At 42.5% G+C, this 19,152-nt stretch overlaps 1 protein-coding gene across 1 annotated transcript in view; it reads left to right on the forward strand.

Moving 5' to 3' along the window:
* The window catches only part of fer (fer (fps/fes related) tyrosine kinase), a 32,893-nt gene extending 14,559 nt beyond the window's left edge, over nt 1-18,334 (forward strand). Inside the window, exons 9-18 of the mRNA XM_031577344.2 lie at nt 2,562-2,657; nt 2,841-3,044; nt 3,712-3,834; nt 6,756-6,812; nt 6,948-7,063; nt 7,300-7,394; nt 7,541-7,664; nt 12,533-12,687; nt 13,349-13,471; nt 14,547-18,334. Coding sequence (XP_031433204.1) covers nt 2,562-2,657; nt 2,841-3,044; nt 3,712-3,834; nt 6,756-6,812; nt 6,948-7,063; nt 7,300-7,394; nt 7,541-7,664; nt 12,533-12,687; nt 13,349-13,471; nt 14,547-14,683 — 1,230 coding nt within the window. The 3' untranslated portion in view covers nt 14,684-18,334. The remainder of the gene's footprint in view (nt 1-2,561; nt 2,658-2,840; nt 3,045-3,711; nt 3,835-6,755; nt 6,813-6,947; nt 7,064-7,299; nt 7,395-7,540; nt 7,665-12,532; nt 12,688-13,348; nt 13,472-14,546) is intronic.
* Nucleotides 18,335-19,152: the final 818 nt, after the last annotated feature.

The raw sequence follows: 19,152 nt of genomic DNA on the forward strand, positions 1-19,152 counted from the left end.
ATACTAGAACTATGTTTGATCCCCATATGTATTTCACTCATTGACTTTTCATAAAACCATGTTATTCACCACATTTAGGGGAGTTAGTTTTGAATTTTGATTCATTAATGATGGTTAGCAAGCACATGCAGTGCAATCTTGCTAGCCAACATTCAGCTTGCTAACTAACTAGCTAGTGTTGGCTAGCTTGCATTGCTAGCTAACTACCAATACATTTTCACATTAGGCTGTGACATTACTTCTATACTAGTGACTGGTTTTATTCTGCCCTCTTCTGACCAGTCTAGTCTTGATCAATCTACTTTTAGCTATTTTGTGATTTTTAGGTTTTTTTCTTTAAAAAATGATACTACTAAATAGGAAACATTTGGGGTGAGACATTTTAGAAAAATCATTGATCATGACCAGACTGATTCTATACATCTATACTGTTAAGCTAAGCTTACTAGAGGGGGAGGAGCCAGGAGGGCACAGAAGGAAAGAGGGAGGAGGAAGAGAAGAGGGGAGAAGATGAAAGAGGAGAAACAGAGAGTAGATGACAGAGGAAAAGGGAGAAGAGTAGGAAGAGAAGACAGGAGCGGACACGAGAGGGGAGGTGTGGAGAGAAGAGGACAGGATGAGATGGGAGAGGAGTGGAAGAGAGAACATATATCAATCCCAGTGGTCATGTGTCTCAAAGATCCAGTTCAATAAATTGTTGTATTATTTCATGCATTGATATTATCAATAAGACATAATCTCTAAGCATTTACGATGTAGACTTGACTGGCACATCCTTTTAAATCAAGTAAGTAGTCAGGTGTCCTAGGGGGTTGTGTGTGAGGGGAGGGGGGCGGAAAGCTTCAGGGGCCTATAGATCATCACTTAATATGGTACCTGGAAAATCAGGAGGTAGCATGGAATTTTTTTCAAGGCAAGCGTGGGAACCCTGATGCTACCCTACTCAGTAGCTCCGCCAGCTAAAACTAGCTAGTGAACTGTAGCCTACAATGTTAACCTACTCACTTGAGCTGCAAATCCCTACCATGCTACTGTATAATTAGCACCTATCTCAATGTCTTCAATATGTTTATTGTTGTGCCATATTTTAAATTTGTACATTTCTCTTCCTAAAACCCACTAGAGGACACTATTTAAAAGGATATTTTCAAACATTTCTTATGGGGGACCATGCCCCCAGACCCCCCTAGTTTTGCTGGGTCAAAGGAAAAATAATAGATTTTATCTAGGGGCTTAGCCCCCTCAAAAGTGGGAACCTAGATTCGCCCCTGATCTCAACTCTTACCACCCCCACTCTTATGAAAACAGACTGTGGAGGAATCTTCACCTCTCTAAGATATTCTGCAGGTGTTTCAGTTACTAAGGCACATTGAGTGTAGTGTTAATATCACAAGATGAGCACTTTGGTATTGTGTCCCATCAGGGATTATCAGAGATGATTTATACCAGCTGTTTCTCCCTGTATTTCTGGAGATCAAATTCACCTTTTTTTCTTTTTTTTTTTTTTATTTGTTTTTTATTTCAGACCTCAAAGCTGCCTTGTCTCAGGGTAAGGATGTGTGTGTTATATCCCATGGTGGATATAAAAGAATACCCCCCTCACCCCCACAACCCCATATACTCACTCCCTTTGCTTGTTTTGGCAAAAATGCTTTTAGAACTACAATAATGTAATTCTGAAGCCTCGATTTTAAAAAACAAAATTTCAATATAGTTTTTTAATTTCCTGGTTTGCATTCCATGTCAAAAATGATTTGTCTTTTGTGTGGCAGACTAATATACACAATTGTATTCTATGATGCCTGTGACAGTGAGACATATTCTCACTTAATTCTCCAGAACTAGGCTGCATCATTGCTCTCTAAAAGACAACAACTCTACACACAGGGCCTGTAAAAGTAGCCAAAATCAGATTAAAAGTTGTTGCCACCCAGCAAACAAGACAACTCCACTTCCTCATTCACAACTGGTTTCATGTTGCCAGTGTGTTTACTAGAGTAGCTCCACAAGGGCCCACTTATGACTGGTTTTATTCTGCCCTCTAATGTGTGTGTGGGTGTGTTTGTGCGCTTGTGTGTAATGAATATGTGTGTGTATGAGCTTGTGCTTCCTCAGTGAACTGTGGTAGTCCCCCACAGAATGTGTGTGTGTGTGTGTTAAAGTGTGACATGAAGTTGGATGTGAAACAGGACTGTGGAGGGCAGTATGTGCTCATTTTTCCCCCTGTGTTGTTGCTCACAGGATGTGATCCCATTCATCCTGTTCTAGCGTTAATGCTGCTTGGCTTTGCTTTGCATCAGATAGAATGAAAGAAACATGCTTTATTTCATTCTATTTTTGGATTGGTAACATATCATGACTGAAGAAAAATGAATTATGTGTGTTCTGTTGTATGTATTTTGAGTCTGTTATTTGTCCTCCATGCAGAGGAGAAAAAAAGGGTCAAGCTTTGTGTGATTTTGATCTTAAAGATCATTAAAAACTGTGTGTGTTTTCATACTTCATTTGTGTAAGATTTATCACATCTATGTTTAAAATCTAAGTGTCTGTCTGTTTTTCAGGACAAGGGCAAAGACAGGATATCAAAGTTTGACACCCTGCGCCACTCCATAGCGGGCATTATTCGCTCCCCGAAGTCTGTGTTGGGCTCCTCTTCTGTGAGTTCCCCTGTCAGAGATTAGAATGGTCGTCACAGAAATACGCTAGCTGGTTATGCATCCTGTAGTTGTGGTTCAATTTAAGAAACCACATATATATATTTATATATATATATATTTTTTTTTTAAATACATCGATAATTGCTAACCTTTCCACTGGTGTCCCCTCTTGGCCGTGGCCAGTTCTTTGACGTGATCCCCACAAGTGAGAAGCCCCTTGGGGATCAGGAGTGGTACCATGGCGCCATCCCCAGGACTGAGGCCCAGGAGCTGCTCAAGCAGCAGGGAGACTTCCTGGTGCGCGAGAGCCACGGCAAGCCCGGCGAGTACGTGCTCTCTGTCTTCTCCGACGGACAGCGGCGGCATTTCATCATCCAGTTTGCCGATGTGAGTACCAGGAACTTCTTTCAGTCACTCCTCTTAAGTACAAGTCATTTTTAAAATGTCCTAGATATTCCAAGATGTTTGTACTGTAGGTTTGGGTTGGTAACATAATACTTGCACAAGTTTGTTATGCCTAAGTCTGTTTAGAAATAAGATGTGACAGACTTTTCATACATAAAGACCTCAAATTGAAAACCTTGAGACCTTGAAGTCGGTAGCACAAAGCTTTGCTTGTTGAGTTTCAGGACAAATCTATCATGGCACACAAAGAAGGGCATGCAGCGATAGTTTGTTTTGTTTATTCTTTTAGATCAAACATCCTTCTGCGCTTTATAGCAGGTTGCAGAGGAGTGCATACACCAAGATTTCTGTAATTGTTTATCGGATTCCCATAACGACGAGGTGTAGACGCAAGGCACATATAATAGGTTGATATTCCAGTCGATCGTGTGTAAAGATCTGTGTGTGTGTGTGTGTGTGTGTGTGTGTGTGTGTGTGTGTGTGTGTGTGTGTGTGTGTGTGTGTGTGTGTGTGTGTGTGTGTGTGTGTGTGTGTGTGTGTGTGTTGTTCGCCTTCTGGGCAGCATTGATTGCTAATGATGTTATCCCTGCTTCTCTGGCTGCTATTCTTCTCCTTCTTCTCCTCCTTCTTCTCTCTTTCTCTCTCTCAGAATCAATATCGGTTTGAAGGCACTGGGTTCCCCACCATCCCCCAGCTGATCGAGCACCATTACACCACCAAGCAGGTCATCACCAAGAAGTCAGGGGTGGTGCTCCTCAATCCAGTTGTCAAGGTAAGGACAGATGGTCCCCTCCCTGCTGGGTCATTTACCCAGTACTCATGGCCTTTGCACAGATTGATGGAAGGTTTGGTGCAAGGTATTGAGCAACGTCGTACTGGAGTTTATGATCTGAGTATTGGAAAACAGAATCCTTCATTTTAGCAATGAGTAGGTCCGTTTGGTACAGGTTTACGATGATAATGGTGTATATATAGGTGCAGTAAGCAGTCTTCCTTGTGCAGTGAAGACAGATGCGTCTGGATTTCTGAATTCTGAGTTAGGAGTTATGATAGAAAAACAAGCGTTTTGAATAATTACGGTGCTGTGCTTCTCGCTTCATGTTTTGTGGTGTTTCATTGGAATCAACAGAAACAGTCATGTTGGACAGAAGGCACAGCTATCTAGGGACATCAGTACTGTGTGCCCAGAGCCACTTTCATCTTATGAGTACAAAAACACACAGCCCCTTTTAGGTAACATTAATTTCATGCTTTAGTTAACTTGAGTTAGGCATTAACTGCAGCACTTAATATTACTTAACATTTGGTAACATCAAAGTTAATGGTTTGCCAGTATTTTCTTTCACTTTTGGATTGTGGACATAGTTTATAAATCACACTAAATGAGCAGTTTGCATGTGGCACCCACTGTAGCGGTCAGGAGCAAAACGGCCATTTTATGGTTCATTGGACAACAGTGGACGTACTGATATAAAGGCTAAGTAAAGTGCTGCCTGAAAAGGAATTGTAAAAATCTTATTCCCACACACAGTTGGCCTGTATTTGTAGCATCATGCGTAGCTGTGGTTGAATAGCCCGTATGCCCTGCTGAGACGGTGCCAGACGGCATCCTCATGTTAGCGTCACTGGAGAGGTAGCACTTCCCACTGGCTTTGATGAGCAGATAGTGGTTGTGGTGGATTTAGATTTAGGTATTCCCATTTCCTCACTGCATCACTCCCTATCATTCTCTCTCACACACACAAACACACACACACACACACACACACTTTTTCAGCCTCTCTTTGTCTGCCTGTTTCTTTCTCTCTCACCATCTTGCCTTTGCATTGGAAACACACTCTATAGCCTTCCTTTCACACATTCCTTTGCTCTTGCTCCCTCTCTTCCCATTCTCTCTCTTCTCACTTTCTCTCCTTTTGCCCTGAGCCCTGCTGTGCTCTGCCCTGCTGTGCTCCGCCCTGTGATTTCATCTGCTGCCTCAAAGTCTAGCCCTGTATCTGTCTGTTTCTCCCAGATTGATTTTGGATGATGGAGCTATGGCAAAAACAAAAACATTTCAACTATAACAAAAAGTTTTTGCAATGCCAAAAACAGAGTTACTAGAAACTACCAGAACTAGTTTTGCTGGGAGTCGGTGGGTGTCTGAAGAAAGTTTTGCCTCTATCCCCTCCATCGAATATTTGTTTATCCCCCTCACTCACATTCACCTCCTTGAGTTTTAGGGGCCGAGGCGATTGCTCGTTTTCACCTTCAACGAGAATTGCCTTCGGCTGTGCTGTGGGCGCAAGACAACATCCAGTATAAACATGAACCTCAACACTTGCAGCCTTCCATCACCTCTAAAGGGTGTCTCCTTCTGAAAGCCCATCTTCGTTGTGGTGAACTTGAATGTAATGGTCTTTTAATTGAAGCCATTATCACTGTGTTGTTAATGGTTGTTCCCATTACTAAATGTGTTAAATTTGCTGATGCCTCAGAAAGTTAAGTGCTTTTTAATGGCGTTGGGCCACATTATGGTAACACTGTTATCTGACCATTTGGTCATTCTTCCTGCGAAAAAAAAGAGGAAGAACAGGGTGTTTTTTTAATGACGTTATTTAGTAAAATAACTCCTCACTCATCTGGATTGACTGGAGTATAGAGTGTGGGTATCCGTGAAGGTGCCATTGTTGAGGCGTTAAAGGTAAACTCTGTGTTTCTAATCCCTACACTTTTAGTCAAATTGAGCAAATTGCACCTCACAGTCCTCCAACTGTGTTCAGTGTAAACCATCAAAAAAACTCTGGTGTTCCTAAACAGTCCTGGCTCTGTAAATGCAACCATAGTGGCTCGGACCAAGAACAGTTCCAGCCAATCAACACACGTGCTTCAGGCGCACGGAAGGGAGGGGTGTAATTTGATAGGCTGTTGAGCTCAAATAGCAACAACCTTTCACAAACACTTAGAGAGGCAGTCCGTGATTCAGAGTTGGAGGAGTCGGTTTTTGGAAAGTAATGCTTCGCTGTCCCCTAGTCAGTCCCCGCCGCTGCCCCCTCCACCCCACCCCACCCCACCCCCCCCTCTCCACCCCGTCTGTGTTGCGTGTCTGTGGCTGAAGCCAGCAGCTCAGGGTTGATCTCCAGCGCCGGAGCTCACACATTCATTTGACACGCGCCCCATCGGCCATCTGTCCAGCAGGATGTGGCTTTACGCCCTCACTTCCCAACACCATGCACATTTGGGAACGGACAGCAGAGAGCGTTTCAGGGAAAAGAGTCGAGGAGTAGAAATATTGCTGTTTTACGTAAGGGCTATCCGCTGAAAGGCAAGCCCATTGTGAGGAACATGATCAATGGTGTGATGAGTGACATTGATTGTTTTGTATTTATTTGTATATTGTTTGAAAAGCCGCCTTGTTTGTGATGAATCGTGAGCCTTTCATGAGACATGACAAGTTTGCGTGCTGATGTGTGAGGCTGTCATGTTTGTCTCTACCCTTGAGATTGTGGCGTTGATTACACTGACATTACCACCCCCATCCCCACCCGCCATTAAATTAAATCTATGAGTAGGTTTCTCGCTTCGGCTTGTTATTTATTCAGTGAGTCCCTGGAGACATCAATAAGCAGGCCCGTCAGGCCTTGCTATGCTTAATAGATTGGTTAACGTCCTTGTGATGATGTTTCAAAATCTATTTGACTTTATGCTCCGCAGGACAAGAAATGGATTTTGAACCATGAGGACGTAATTCTCGGGGAGCTCCTGGGGAAAGTAAGATTCATACGCGTCTGCAACTAAAATGACGTTTTGACAGATGCTCAGTCTGTTTAGTTTTAAAAAAGGATCATCATCTAACTGTCCTTGCCTGTCAAATATTCAGATGGAGTAATTTCTTTCTGTCTCCAGGGCAACTTTGGGGAGGTGTTCAAAGGAACGCTCCGAGACAAAACCCCGGTGGCAGTGAAGACCTGTAAAGAAGATTTGCCACAGGACCTGAAGATCAAATTCCTGTCAGAAGCAAGGTTTGGCAACCAGTCAGCTGAGGATCACATATCCTGTTACTTTTAAACCGGCTGCTCTAAAAAAGAGATATCTCTAGCAAAGAGCTATTCTAGGAGCATAAATACACGCTCAGATATGTTGCATTATATTTGTTCCATCTTCGGAGAGGAACGATTTGAGTTGTTTCTGTGGTTTGAAGTAATAGACTTGTCTTATAAACATGTATGATTTGATAACTGTTCCATTGTCTTTACAGGATCCTTAAACAGTATGATCATCCAAACATTGTGAAGTTAATAGGGGTCTGCACACAAAGACAGCCTATTTACATTGTGATGGAACTCGTGCCAGGTGAGCATTTCGTTTCTCAGGCTTTCTCAGTCAGGCTTTATTTGATGATGACCGCAACCTTCTTCCGCAGTATGCCCCTCAAGGTTGTTTGTCATATTGTCATATCTTTTGTGGTGTGTTTTTTTTTTTTTTTTTCTTCCTGAAAGGTGGGGACTTTTTGTCCTTCTTACGGAAGAAGAAGGAAGACCTGAAGACGAAGCAACTAGTGAAGTTTGCGTTAGACGCTGCTGGAGGCATGGCATACCTCGAACTCAAGAACTGCATCCACAGGTAGGACTAAAGATGTCCGGCTTGACGTCTCCCAGCTAGATTCCATTTTGTTTTGGCTGGGACACCTTTTCTTCATTTTTGACACTAGGAAGTTTCGCTCATAAGACATATAGAGCTGTTCTTACTGAGACGCTTGACAAAACTTCTCTTGTTGGAGATCTTTTCACTTTGTGCAGTTATTGTGCTGTCAAGGAATACAAATATTGCTCTGAGACGTTACCAAGGAGCACCCTCTTTAAGTAGCTTTGACAACACCTGATCGCTGAATGTGTAGAACAGGAAAGGTCTATTTCTGCTCACAGAAAAAACAAAACTATAAATAGCTCCATTTCATCCATTAACCGTAACCGAATTAGGAACCGTGAAACGAGTCCCATCCTTCCTGCTGAGATCCCTCTGGTGAGGCGGTGCGGACTTCTCACCGCTCCTCCCGTGTTTACCAACTCGTCCGTCTCTCGGGAAGCTGCAACACCCCTGCAGCTTGCAGCATGAATCTCGTCTCGCACACACATGTGGAATGCGCCTCCCTGAGTTGTGATTGAAGCGGTGCCCTGTCTCGCGCTTTCACTCGCTTTGTCCCATCTCCCATCTAGATCACTCGCATTCCTCTCACCTGCTCATCTCGTCCTCTCGTCAGAGAGGGAGAGGGAGAGGGAGGGGGGGGGGGGGGGGGGGGGGGGGAGGAGAGGAGAAGAGAGAGAGAGAGAGAGAGAGAAAAAGTCTTGTTAAAACCCCTTTACATCATCATATTGATCAGACCCTTAAAAAGGCCATCGAAGGCCAAAAATAGCTGTACCACAACTACGGCAACTCTATGGAAAAGCAGCATACATTACATCAGGGGTCTTCAACCTTTTTCAGCCCAAGGACCCCTTGGCTGAGAGAGACACTGAGCAGGGACCCCCACCCCCGCCGCCCCAAATTTGGGCCTGATATTCGTATAATTTATTTGAAACTAAGTGTCAGTCACACACACACACTCCCCTACACATGTTTGAACAGAATTACAAATCATCTGTGACACAGAACTCGTTTCAATTTATTCTGTTTATTATTGACATTTTTTCACCCTTACAGTTAGCCATCACTCTGTATTCAATTAGGGAGGGACAAAGAATTGAGTAGCTTGAGAAGCTTAAATATGGATGAAATATCTCATACCTAGTGAGAGATCTGACGTTTGAGAATTCATCATTCATGTCTTTGGCAACAACATTCTCCCTATGAAGCATGCAGTGCGTCATACATGGCTCTTGCACCGTCTGTGCACATCGCAACACATTTTGGCCAGGGTATATCATGTTCACGGAAACAATTGTCTATCACTTTGAAAATCTCTGAACTTTTTTTACCTCCTGGCAGCTGCTTACAGAATAGAAATTCCTCCTGCATCTCATTTTGGTCGACAAATCACAAAAAAGCTAAAAGCTGAGCGTCGTTTGACACATCGGTGGATTCATCTAATTGTAGTGCAAAAGAATCTGCCTTTGGAAGTTTTGCGACTAGTAGTGCCCTCAGCTGCCAATTCATCAATAGGGCGGGCATTGGGATGCTTTTCAGTTTTTTTTACGTACTCATCCTTCCCAAACATTGTTTTGCACATATCACTAGCTGTTGGCAATATTAAACTTTCCGCAATTATGTATGGCTGTTTGGTCTGAGCGACACATAATGCAACTTGATAAGAGGCTTTTAAAGCTAGCTCGCACACTTTGGCTGATTGTCTCATCAAGGTCTGCTGGCCCTCAAAAGATTTTAAACGGGAAATATTAAATGTTTTTTTTCTTTCAAGTGAACATGGGTTGCCTTTGAGTGTCGTTGCAGCTTTGATGGTTTCATAGTTTCGTTTGATAGCACGGAAGAGCAAACCACGCACACTGCTAATTCTTCACCATCGGTCTCTTTGTAGGTGAAGGCAAACTTCAGATAATTCTCTGAATATTTACGTGTCTTCTCCCGTTTGCGCTGTTGGCTTTGCATGGAAGGGGTGTTGGCATCCTCTGAAGGTAGATCATCTGAACCGCCATCAGTGGTGTCTGACGAGGAGCTTTTGTTCCGAGAAATTACAGAACGACCGATTATTTCAAATTGTATGGTTATGGCAGGTAACGTCTTTTGGCAACAGATAGCTAAATGTAGCTAAAAGTGAATATGTTGCCATTATGATCAAATGATCGCGTGAAGACTCATGGGTAGTCTATGTATTATGTTTAAGGAATAGAAAGCAATTTTTACGTTCTGTTTATGTAGTCTTTTGGACGTTTTTAATTTTTGGAAGAGGGAAAAAATGCTTCAGATGAAATCATTTGGCGGACTCCCTGCAGTACCTCCGCGGACCCCCTGGGGGTCGCGGACCCCCGGTTGAAGACCTCTGCATTACATTATAAATAAAAGATTGCCATAATCAGTAACTGAAAAGTGGCATCTGTCTAAATGCCATTTGCGTGAAAAAAAAGAGGACGTTGTGGGTAACTGGACAGAAAGCATAGACAGGGAGAGATAAAGAGAGAGACGTAGATAGACACACACACACACACACACACACACACACACACACACACACACACACACACACAGACAGACAGACAACAAAGAACTTATGCTCCCTCTCACAGCACACCGCACACACACACACACACACACACACACACAGAGCCAGTCCTAGACAGCACCTATGGCCAGTACCTGCTTACACCCACATTAACATGGAGCACACACTTTCTATCAGAGAGAGACCGAGAGAGAGAGAAAGAACACCATCGCTGTGAGAGAGCGATCGGAGTCGCTGGCCCTGGTCACTCGCCACTCAGTCAGACCCAAAAGGGCTCGGGCCGTAGAGTTGGTAGGGGGAGGTGGCGTTCGGTGTTTTTCTGCATCCTTATACCCCTGCGCTGCAATGCAATTCCAATTATCCGCTGTTGACGGTGATGTGCTTAGCTGTGGGGTAGACACGTGTGCATACTGACACACTTAAATTCAGGTCTATGGAGAATGATCAACCAGGGCTTTTATGATTGCTAGCTTCTATGAGTAAATAAGCCAAAAGGCTACTGCTGTGTGTGTGTGTGTGTGTGTGTGTGTGTGTGTGTGTGTGTGTGTGTGTGTGTGTGTGTGTGTGTGTGTGTGTGTGTGTGTGTGTGTGTGTGTGTGTGTGTGTGTGTGTGTGTGTGTGTGTGTGTGTGTGTGTGTGTGTGTGTGTGTGTGTGTGTGTGTGAGAATGTGTTTATCTTTGTGTCATTCAAAACCATAAGCCTGTACTTGTAGAGTTCTGATGTAAATTAATGTGCCCAAGAGGAGGGATGATTATTCTTCATTTGTGTTTTTTCATTATTAATTTGTGTTTTGTCGCCATTCTATAGTAGATGTAAATCTGTGCGTACTAAGCACAAGGACTATGCTGTATTGAAATTGAGCCCAGCCAAATAGCCCCTGGCAGTCGTGAATGTTGTTTGTTTGGCTGTGAAAAATTTATTTCCGTGGCACTGTCCTTCGTGTGACCCGTTGGCCAGCCAGCTCCCCTACCCAACATGTCATTCTGGTGTAATAAACACCCCCCCCCATCCCTCCTGACTGCTAGACTGGACAGCATCTGTTTAAAGGCAGCTCCAGACTTTGTGCCCACCCTGGCTACCCCCACCACTCCCCCCTGTCCCCCACCCGTCATGGGGTGAGTGCCAGCCAGGCAGTCAGCCCTCTCACCCCCTGTTGTCACGCCAACAATGCCAGTTGGTGACCCTTCCCCACCCCCCACCACCATACTCCAATCCCCACACTGCTTTCATGGGTGCTTTCAGTGACCCTCTTTGACAATTTGTCCATTATGGCTCAAAAGTGAACTGGAAGGCCTCCAAAAGAGCATGGGTCCACTTTAGGCACCAGTGCATGGGGCCCTAGGGGGGCTTTATTTCAAATCCTTTTTTCTGAGAAGGAATGTGCACACTTATACATGCTCATACAAAACTTAAGCATAATACATTGAGGGGTCAAATAAATACTGGAAACTGCTTGTAGTAAATCATTTATTCAACATATACCACATGATATAAGTGTCATTTTTGGTTTGTTTTGTTTTTTATTTTTATTTGATTTGATTTGCATATAGAGTAGTGTCCAGTGTCTTACAAAAGGCATAATATAATAATTCATGATACATTTTGTGTGGTTGAGACTCTACTGTTAGTATTGAGTTATGCGCCTGATCCACATCACCAAAAACTTGCAAACGAATTTCTATAAAAAAAATTTGTCGCCTCTGAACTATTGACAAGCATAGTTTCTCTTTCTCAGCTTTGTGGGGGGGGGAAGCCGCAACGGCTTTATAGACTCAGCCAGATCTGGGACAGGTCAGGGCCAATTGTGATCCAGACTGCCTCCAGTTGGGGGAGGCTGGCTTACAAACAGTGTGGTGTTTTTGACACACACTCTATCTCTCAGCAAGAGGCAGAGTGTAATGATCTTGTCTCAGCTGCTGAAACCTCCCCTGGATGGGGCCGTCGTGTCCAGGGCATACAGTAAAGCTGGGTCTGCTCTATTCGGCTAACCTTTGACCCCAATCACAGTGGTATTTCAAATGTTACCCGCAGCCCTGATGAGGGACAGAGGGGAGGGCGAAGGAGGGAACACGACGTGACAGGGTTCATAAATCTGTCTTTCTCCCTCCCTCTCTCTATCTCTCCCTCCTTTCCTCTCTCTATTACTATCTTTCCAACTGCCTGGCTCTCTCTACCTCCCCTTCTTCCTCTCTTCCTCCCTCTGTCACTTTCTTGTCTGTCCAACTTCCTGTCCTCTCTTTCTTTCTTTCTTTCTTTCTTGATCTCCTTTCTTTCTTTCTTTCTTTCTTTCTTTCTCTTTACCTCCATCTCTCCCAGGGACCTGGCTGCCCGTAACTGCCTGGTGGGGGAGAACAACGTGATGAAGATCAGCGACTTCGGGATGTCCAGGCAAGAGGACGACGGCATTTACTCATCGTCCGGCCTCAAACAGATCCCCATCAAGTGGACCGCCCCAGAGGCTCTGAATTACGGTGAGTCTCATGGACTCGTTAAAACCAGACGAGATAGATGATGAGTTTTCTTAACGACCATGCCCAGAATCGATAGCGGGGGGGCTTAATTGTGTTGTACACAATCTCATCTTTATCCCCGTCTCTCCTCATCAGCAGTCATTGGCAGCTCTGTATGGTTTTCTACATTAACATATCGACATCACCTAATAGGTTGTGCATCCCCTGTAAGTCATGAGGGAGCGTAACGTTTAGGCGGGTTTTGTTGTTCTTCAGCCATGAAGGCACAGGCCTTATACTGGCAGCGATGGGAATTCACTACTTAAGGACCAAAGTAAACGTACCAGCAGCATTTCCAAGCAAAAAACATCCCCAGGCACATCTTTTTCACCACGTTGGTCTAAAACCCTTACAAAGTTTTGCACCAATCAGGGCATGGCAGTATTATAGAATTGACACATTTTCCTGTGTCGTCTGATGACATTCACTGTATCACAAATGGCTTTGAAAATTCTGTTTGATGTGACTTGGTGTAAGTGTTAAGATTATGTGCAATAGTAATGAAATGTGTGTTGTAAACTAGTCATTTAACGTGTAATGTATGTCATGGTTATGTGCTGAGTGATCTGATTTGAGTGACATAACTGAGATGTATGGTGTTCTGTGTACCCCTCTACTCCAGGGAGATACAGCTCAGAGAGCGACGTGTGGAGCTACGGGATCCTTCTGTGGGAGACATTCAGCCTGGGGGTGTGTCCCTATCCAGGGATGACCAATCAGCAGGCTCGAGAACAAGTCGAAAAAGGTATGCAGGGGGCTGCTATTCCCTGGCCTGGCTGCCATGATTGCTCATCAGGCATGTCAAGTTTACTAAAAGGCCTTGTAGTGTCATTGTGGTGTCGTAGTAGTGTAGTGTAATTTAGTGTAATGTTCCCAAATGAAGTTGTGTCCCGCCATCAGTTCACACTGCAGTCTTATAGTGTTTTTGGGAAACAGGGTCCAGGTCAATTGCATTTTAGGAATGTCTTTCAATGTCATAGTTTTTTGCTTCCTTTTGAGACAAAAAAAAAAGCTTTAGATGGTAACCCTCTTTTCATATTGAGGTCAACTTTGCAGCTTGGTTGTTTGTTTGTCAGTAACCACGCAACCAGACATAACACTGAAATGTGTCATATCTAATGGCCCCGTTCCAGACAAAACAGTGCGTGGAATACTTGAATACGTCTAAAAGAACACGAGGGGAGATCTTTGTATTTTGACATTGCAGGCACTGCAGAGAGGAGCCCTCTTACAACTTGTGTGCGCTTTAGTACATCCATCCATCACTCAGTGAAGTCGTAGGCCAGTGTCATTTCTCACTGTGAGTTTTGCTAATGGATGGGGATGGCACATATGGTCATTAGTGATGAGCTGAAGGCGTTTTAACTGGTCATGGTTCATTCCGTGCAGAGTGAAATGAATTTGAGATGGTGCATTGTAGCCTCATTAAAAATCAGGTGACTGTGAGACATAGCTAGGGAAGTTGGAAGGTGGGGGAGGGACTGTAGGCACAGTGTGGCGAGATTATTACCTGTGCGGTTGATTCGGAGCAGAAAATGAGCTGGAAAACATGAGGAAATGCAGACAAACTTATATTTATACAGTCTGTCCTGTCCAATCTCTCCTGCTGTCTCTCTCTCTCTCTCACACACACACACAGGGACCATTTCTAGCTCAGGAAGCAGCTGTGTTTAGCTGTATCAAAGCTATTTTTATCTGCAGGCCCAAGTGCAGCCCATCATAATAATTCAGACAAATTATTTTACCTTTCTCTCTCTCTCTATCTCCCTCCCTCCCTCTGTCTCTCTCTTCCTCCTCGTTTGTTTCTCTTGTTGATGCAGGCTACAGAATGTCATGCCCGCAGAAATGCCCGGAGGAGGTTTACAAGATCATGCAGCGTTGCTGGGAGTACAAGCCCGAGAACCGGCCCAATTTTGCCGACATTCAGAAGGAGCTGGCCTCAATCAAGAAGAAGTAGCCAAGGGGCATGGGGGTGCGCTGGGGTGGGGAGGGTGGGGTAAGTGGGTAGGTGGTAAGGGGCTAGGATCCAGCCCAGGTGTGATACCCAGGTGCTTCCTATCCAGCATGTGTAACATCTAGAATGTTTCAGCCTCAGCAACACTATTACTCTTTTGTTTTGTTTTGTTTTTGTTTTGTTTGTTTGTTACATAATCACTGTGTGAAATTTTCCTATGCAACAGCTGTCTTGAGCCATTTTCAAGGAGGTCTCTTGTCACATATAGCCCTGTTCATGTCCGGAACTACAGTATTTTTTATAAGGTTTTGTAATTTTATAATTTTGTAAGGTCATTTGCCTTATTTTTCTTTTTAACCAAGGTCAATCGCAGGATGTTTCATAGATTATAGGATGTTCATCAATCCTCATCTTGTGACGCATGGGTGTATAAAATTCAGGACGACTTTCAGGTTTTCCCCAAGTAGGATTGCATCCTCCAGTATTCCCAGTTTCTTACTGTCAATTTTCTGACCTCATAGAATCCATCTCCAATTAGTCTTCATGAACATGGAGAAAGTAAGTGCAACAAAGTCTGATGAATGTAAGGCATGTTACTGATTGTTTTGTGGTTAGGCATTTTTGTATTTAAGGCTGTTTTGGGGGGCAAATGTATCCTCTGTGTAAGGCGTTTTAAAAAAGGAGATGGCATAGAAAAGATGGAACCTTTTAATTTTTTTTAATATTGCCCTTCATTGATTCTTACGCATTTATCCTCTGCCACGTGCAACACTGAGCTCAGTGAATCGATTTGGCTTTGTGTGGGAAACTTTTAAATATCTGAACACTCCATCACTGAACAGTCTTCTTCAGCACCAAATGTTCTGAATGTCCAATTTACAGCAGCGAAGGTCTCTTAGCTCACATAAAATGTGCTAGTAAGACCTTGAAGTCTACTGCAGGGAGACTCGCACTCCCTGTGATTCATGTGACTCACAGGCGAGATAGGAGGATGTAGATTGAAATTAATCATGGGGGCCCTTTAGTCCCTTTCATGGACACCCAGTACTAGCGGTACTTATGGGTTAATGTCATGCTTCATTTGCAGCATTTGGTCATATTAGCAGACCTCTCAAATAAATGGCTGTTCAAAGACCAGAATGCGAGAACTTTCTTACTTTCAAGTGCTCGCCAGCTACAGTTAGTAAAACATGGACGGTATGATAATCCATAGAGGTTAACTGAGCCGACTTTGGCCTGCATTGGTTGTTTTGTGTGCGTTCACATGAAGCTACGACTTTCCTTAAAGTTATCCCACAGTGTCTGTTCCCAGGGGTGTAAGCACTCCAAAGGTGTGAGCTGAGCAAAACTCACAGTAGGTTCTAAGTGCAATTCTTTTTGTACGATCTTTACCACGTCAAACTGCAGCTTGGCGCCTTAAACACAAAGCTAGTCACACTTTCAGATAGTTGTACGTTGCAGGTCTTCATGTGAAAATACAAGTATTTAAGTTTACCTGTTTTTTTTTTTTTTTTTACCCTTTTCTCTTTGAATTCTAATCCAAAGTAAATGTTGATCAAGCCTCATTTTCAACCTCCGCCATTCTCAGTTGATGTAAACTACATGAAATCTCCATTAAGGTCATAAGATTATGCAGTGTTCTGTGTCCAAAACGCACCGGATTTGTTTCACCATAAGAAACTGCTCAGAGTCTAGTGACCAAAGCCACTTCCTTTCTGCAGGGCAGGCTATATGTTTTCTATATGTTAATGTACAAGTCCTGTTCCCACCCAGGATTGTTTGTCCTTGGTGTACAAGACCAAAATGTAAAACTTTTTAATTTCATATTTTGTGAAATTTAAGTGTAAACCTGTTGTTTTCGTTCTGTTTGGGAAATAACATTTCCATCACAAGCATCCTCTTAATTGACAAGTATTACATGACCATCTGTTAGTGAATCATAAAAATTGCTTTTTTTGTCAAATATATCATGATGGGGGTAACGTTCCAAGAACTACCCAGGTGCCATTTTGTCCTTGTCTTTTATTAGCCAAACTCTGACGGGCCATCTGTGCACCCTTCCCAAGTGTGTCTTTCTAAGAGACTTCCTTGAATTTCCAAGTCACATAAATAGCTCCATTCACATGAGGTTAGTGGACTGATTTTTTTTTTCCTCTGTCTCTCTCTCTCTCTCTCCCCAAAGGTTTACTCTAAACTTAACTTCCTCTGTATTTTGTAAATACCTTGTAGATTCTTTACTGTTTTCAATTGTATTAGTTGTTCAGTTTTTTTTTTTTTTTTCTAATACTAAGCAGAAAAGAATGTTATAACTTTTTTTTCTATACATTTATACGTAAAACCTGTTGCCTCCAATAATGTGCTTCACAAAGAGAAAAGAAAAAACATTTTCTTTGTTGTAAACTGACAGTAGTGTGAATATTTACACGTTTGATGTAGTAACAGGTGCTCAGATCATGGCATCAGGAAAGTTTTTCCCTGTTGCATTTGTTTGGTTCAACAACATGGATATCTATGCAGAGATAGAGAGTTCCTGTCAGAACTCACAATTTATAGTTCCACAACATTCCTGTAACTACTGTAGAGTGCAGCCATGATTTGATCTAGTTTGTCAATTTCCACACAAAAAAAACTGAAGAATTTTTCAAAAACATTCAAATTCAGAATTAGGCTTGACCTTGCATTATAACTACTGGGTGAGTCAGCTCATCTTAACTCAAAATAGAATTCTGCCTGTAGGTTTTTTTTTTTTCGTTTTCATTTTATTTATTTGAAATACTTTAATGGTATTCTTAGCCTTTTTATCATTGCTTTTGTATTATTTGCCATAACTCCTGCTGTCAGTGTATAAAAGTATTTGCCAGTATTTGTTGTACACCATATAGATTTAAAGGCGTCACAGTGGTTGTATCTCTCTCTTCGTGTTTCTGTCTGACTGAAAGCATACAAACATTGTTGCTTCTTTAGTTTATAACCCCGATTCCTTTTAAGACAAAAATTATAGCACTGGCCAAATCTAGGTGCACAGGTCATGTTATAGTACATTTGTGAATTTCTGATCTTTCCAGGGCCTGAATGTCCAAATATTGTTTGAACTTCACCATTCAGTACGAATCTCTCGTTCTGAATTATTCAAATATATACTCCTTGGCATATCTTAAGTATGTGTATTTCCGAGACTCCTCTTTTCCTCATTTCTATTTGATGCAGAAATTTAAAAGATTAATTTAAAGAGCTGGAATATTTATGTCCACAGTAGAGACCTTATATATTTGATTGCACTTTTGGCCGAAAACATAAAACGACACAAAAATGACATTCACACAAGTCAAAATACCGTTATTCAATTAACATTTAAAGCCCAATTACTTCAAATCATTCCTAAAAAAGAGAATACACTGGACTTAAAAGAATTGATGTATATTCAAAAAATATAATGATGCAATTTTTTGTTCAAAGTGAACCAACCTTGTCAAATTGGCTCCTATTTGAATCAATCACTTTCTTTCTGAACTAAAATTGTATTAATTTCTGTTTTCGTAACTCTCAACCTTTCCTGTTACAGCTCTGAAAATGGGCATGTCTGCCATGGTGACCATGTTTGTTCATGTTTATATTGTACACTTGCAATAAATGTTTTTCTTGGCTCTTTCAAAATTTGTCAGTGTTTAATATTTATTTTTGTTTTAAGAATAAGGAATCGGTTTTAGTTTTTCCTGATTTGTGCCCGGACATGCCAGATAGATCAGCCACACTCATTTACATGTCTTAATTTAGCAGACACTTTAATCCAAAGCGATTGACCGATACAGTACAAATGCAGTACTGATCTCAAGAGGATCTTGGGATGTAGTTGGCACCCTGCTCTGTAAGAAGCTCTTCCCATTGAGCCATAGGAATACAGTAACATGGTTAACATTGCACAAAGTTGAGTTTAACGACACTACCACTATAATAAAAGTGCTCTTGTTCTCACACCTTATACTGTTCTCTTTTTTCTTCTCCATGGCCAACCCAATCACTCTGAAGGCGCCGACAATGATTTCTCCTCACACAAATGTCACTTGATTCTTTTTAGGTCATTAAGTTGCTCACGTGTGCCATGTCATTCATGCAATTCTGTTGATGTTGATTACAATTCAATATTTGGCGGTGTGCAGGCATGACGTACATTCACAATTCATAAGCTGCTGAAAAGCAATGAAGTCCATCTTGTTAAGATGGAAGCCAGTCCCGTTTCCAGGATGGTGTTGAAGTCCTGGCATTCCTTTGAATGCTCCACCTCAACCTTGCTGTGAACTCCAGTTGGAGGGGTGAAATCCAATACCATACTGATTGATTCTATGATGAGGACTATAAAGCCACTGAAAGGCTCCCTCTTCTTATACATTGCCTTCTACTGCTTATGAACACTTCACCTGAAGATGTATTGTGTGGTGGTGGTAGTGGTAGCCCTATGTAGAAAACAAATGGAT

The sequence above is a fragment of the Clupea harengus genome, chromosome 12 (genome assembly GCF_900700415.2).
Source record: "Clupea harengus chromosome 12, Ch_v2.0.2, whole genome shotgun sequence".
NCBI lineage: Eukaryota > Metazoa > Chordata > Actinopteri > Clupeiformes > Clupeidae > Clupea > Clupea harengus.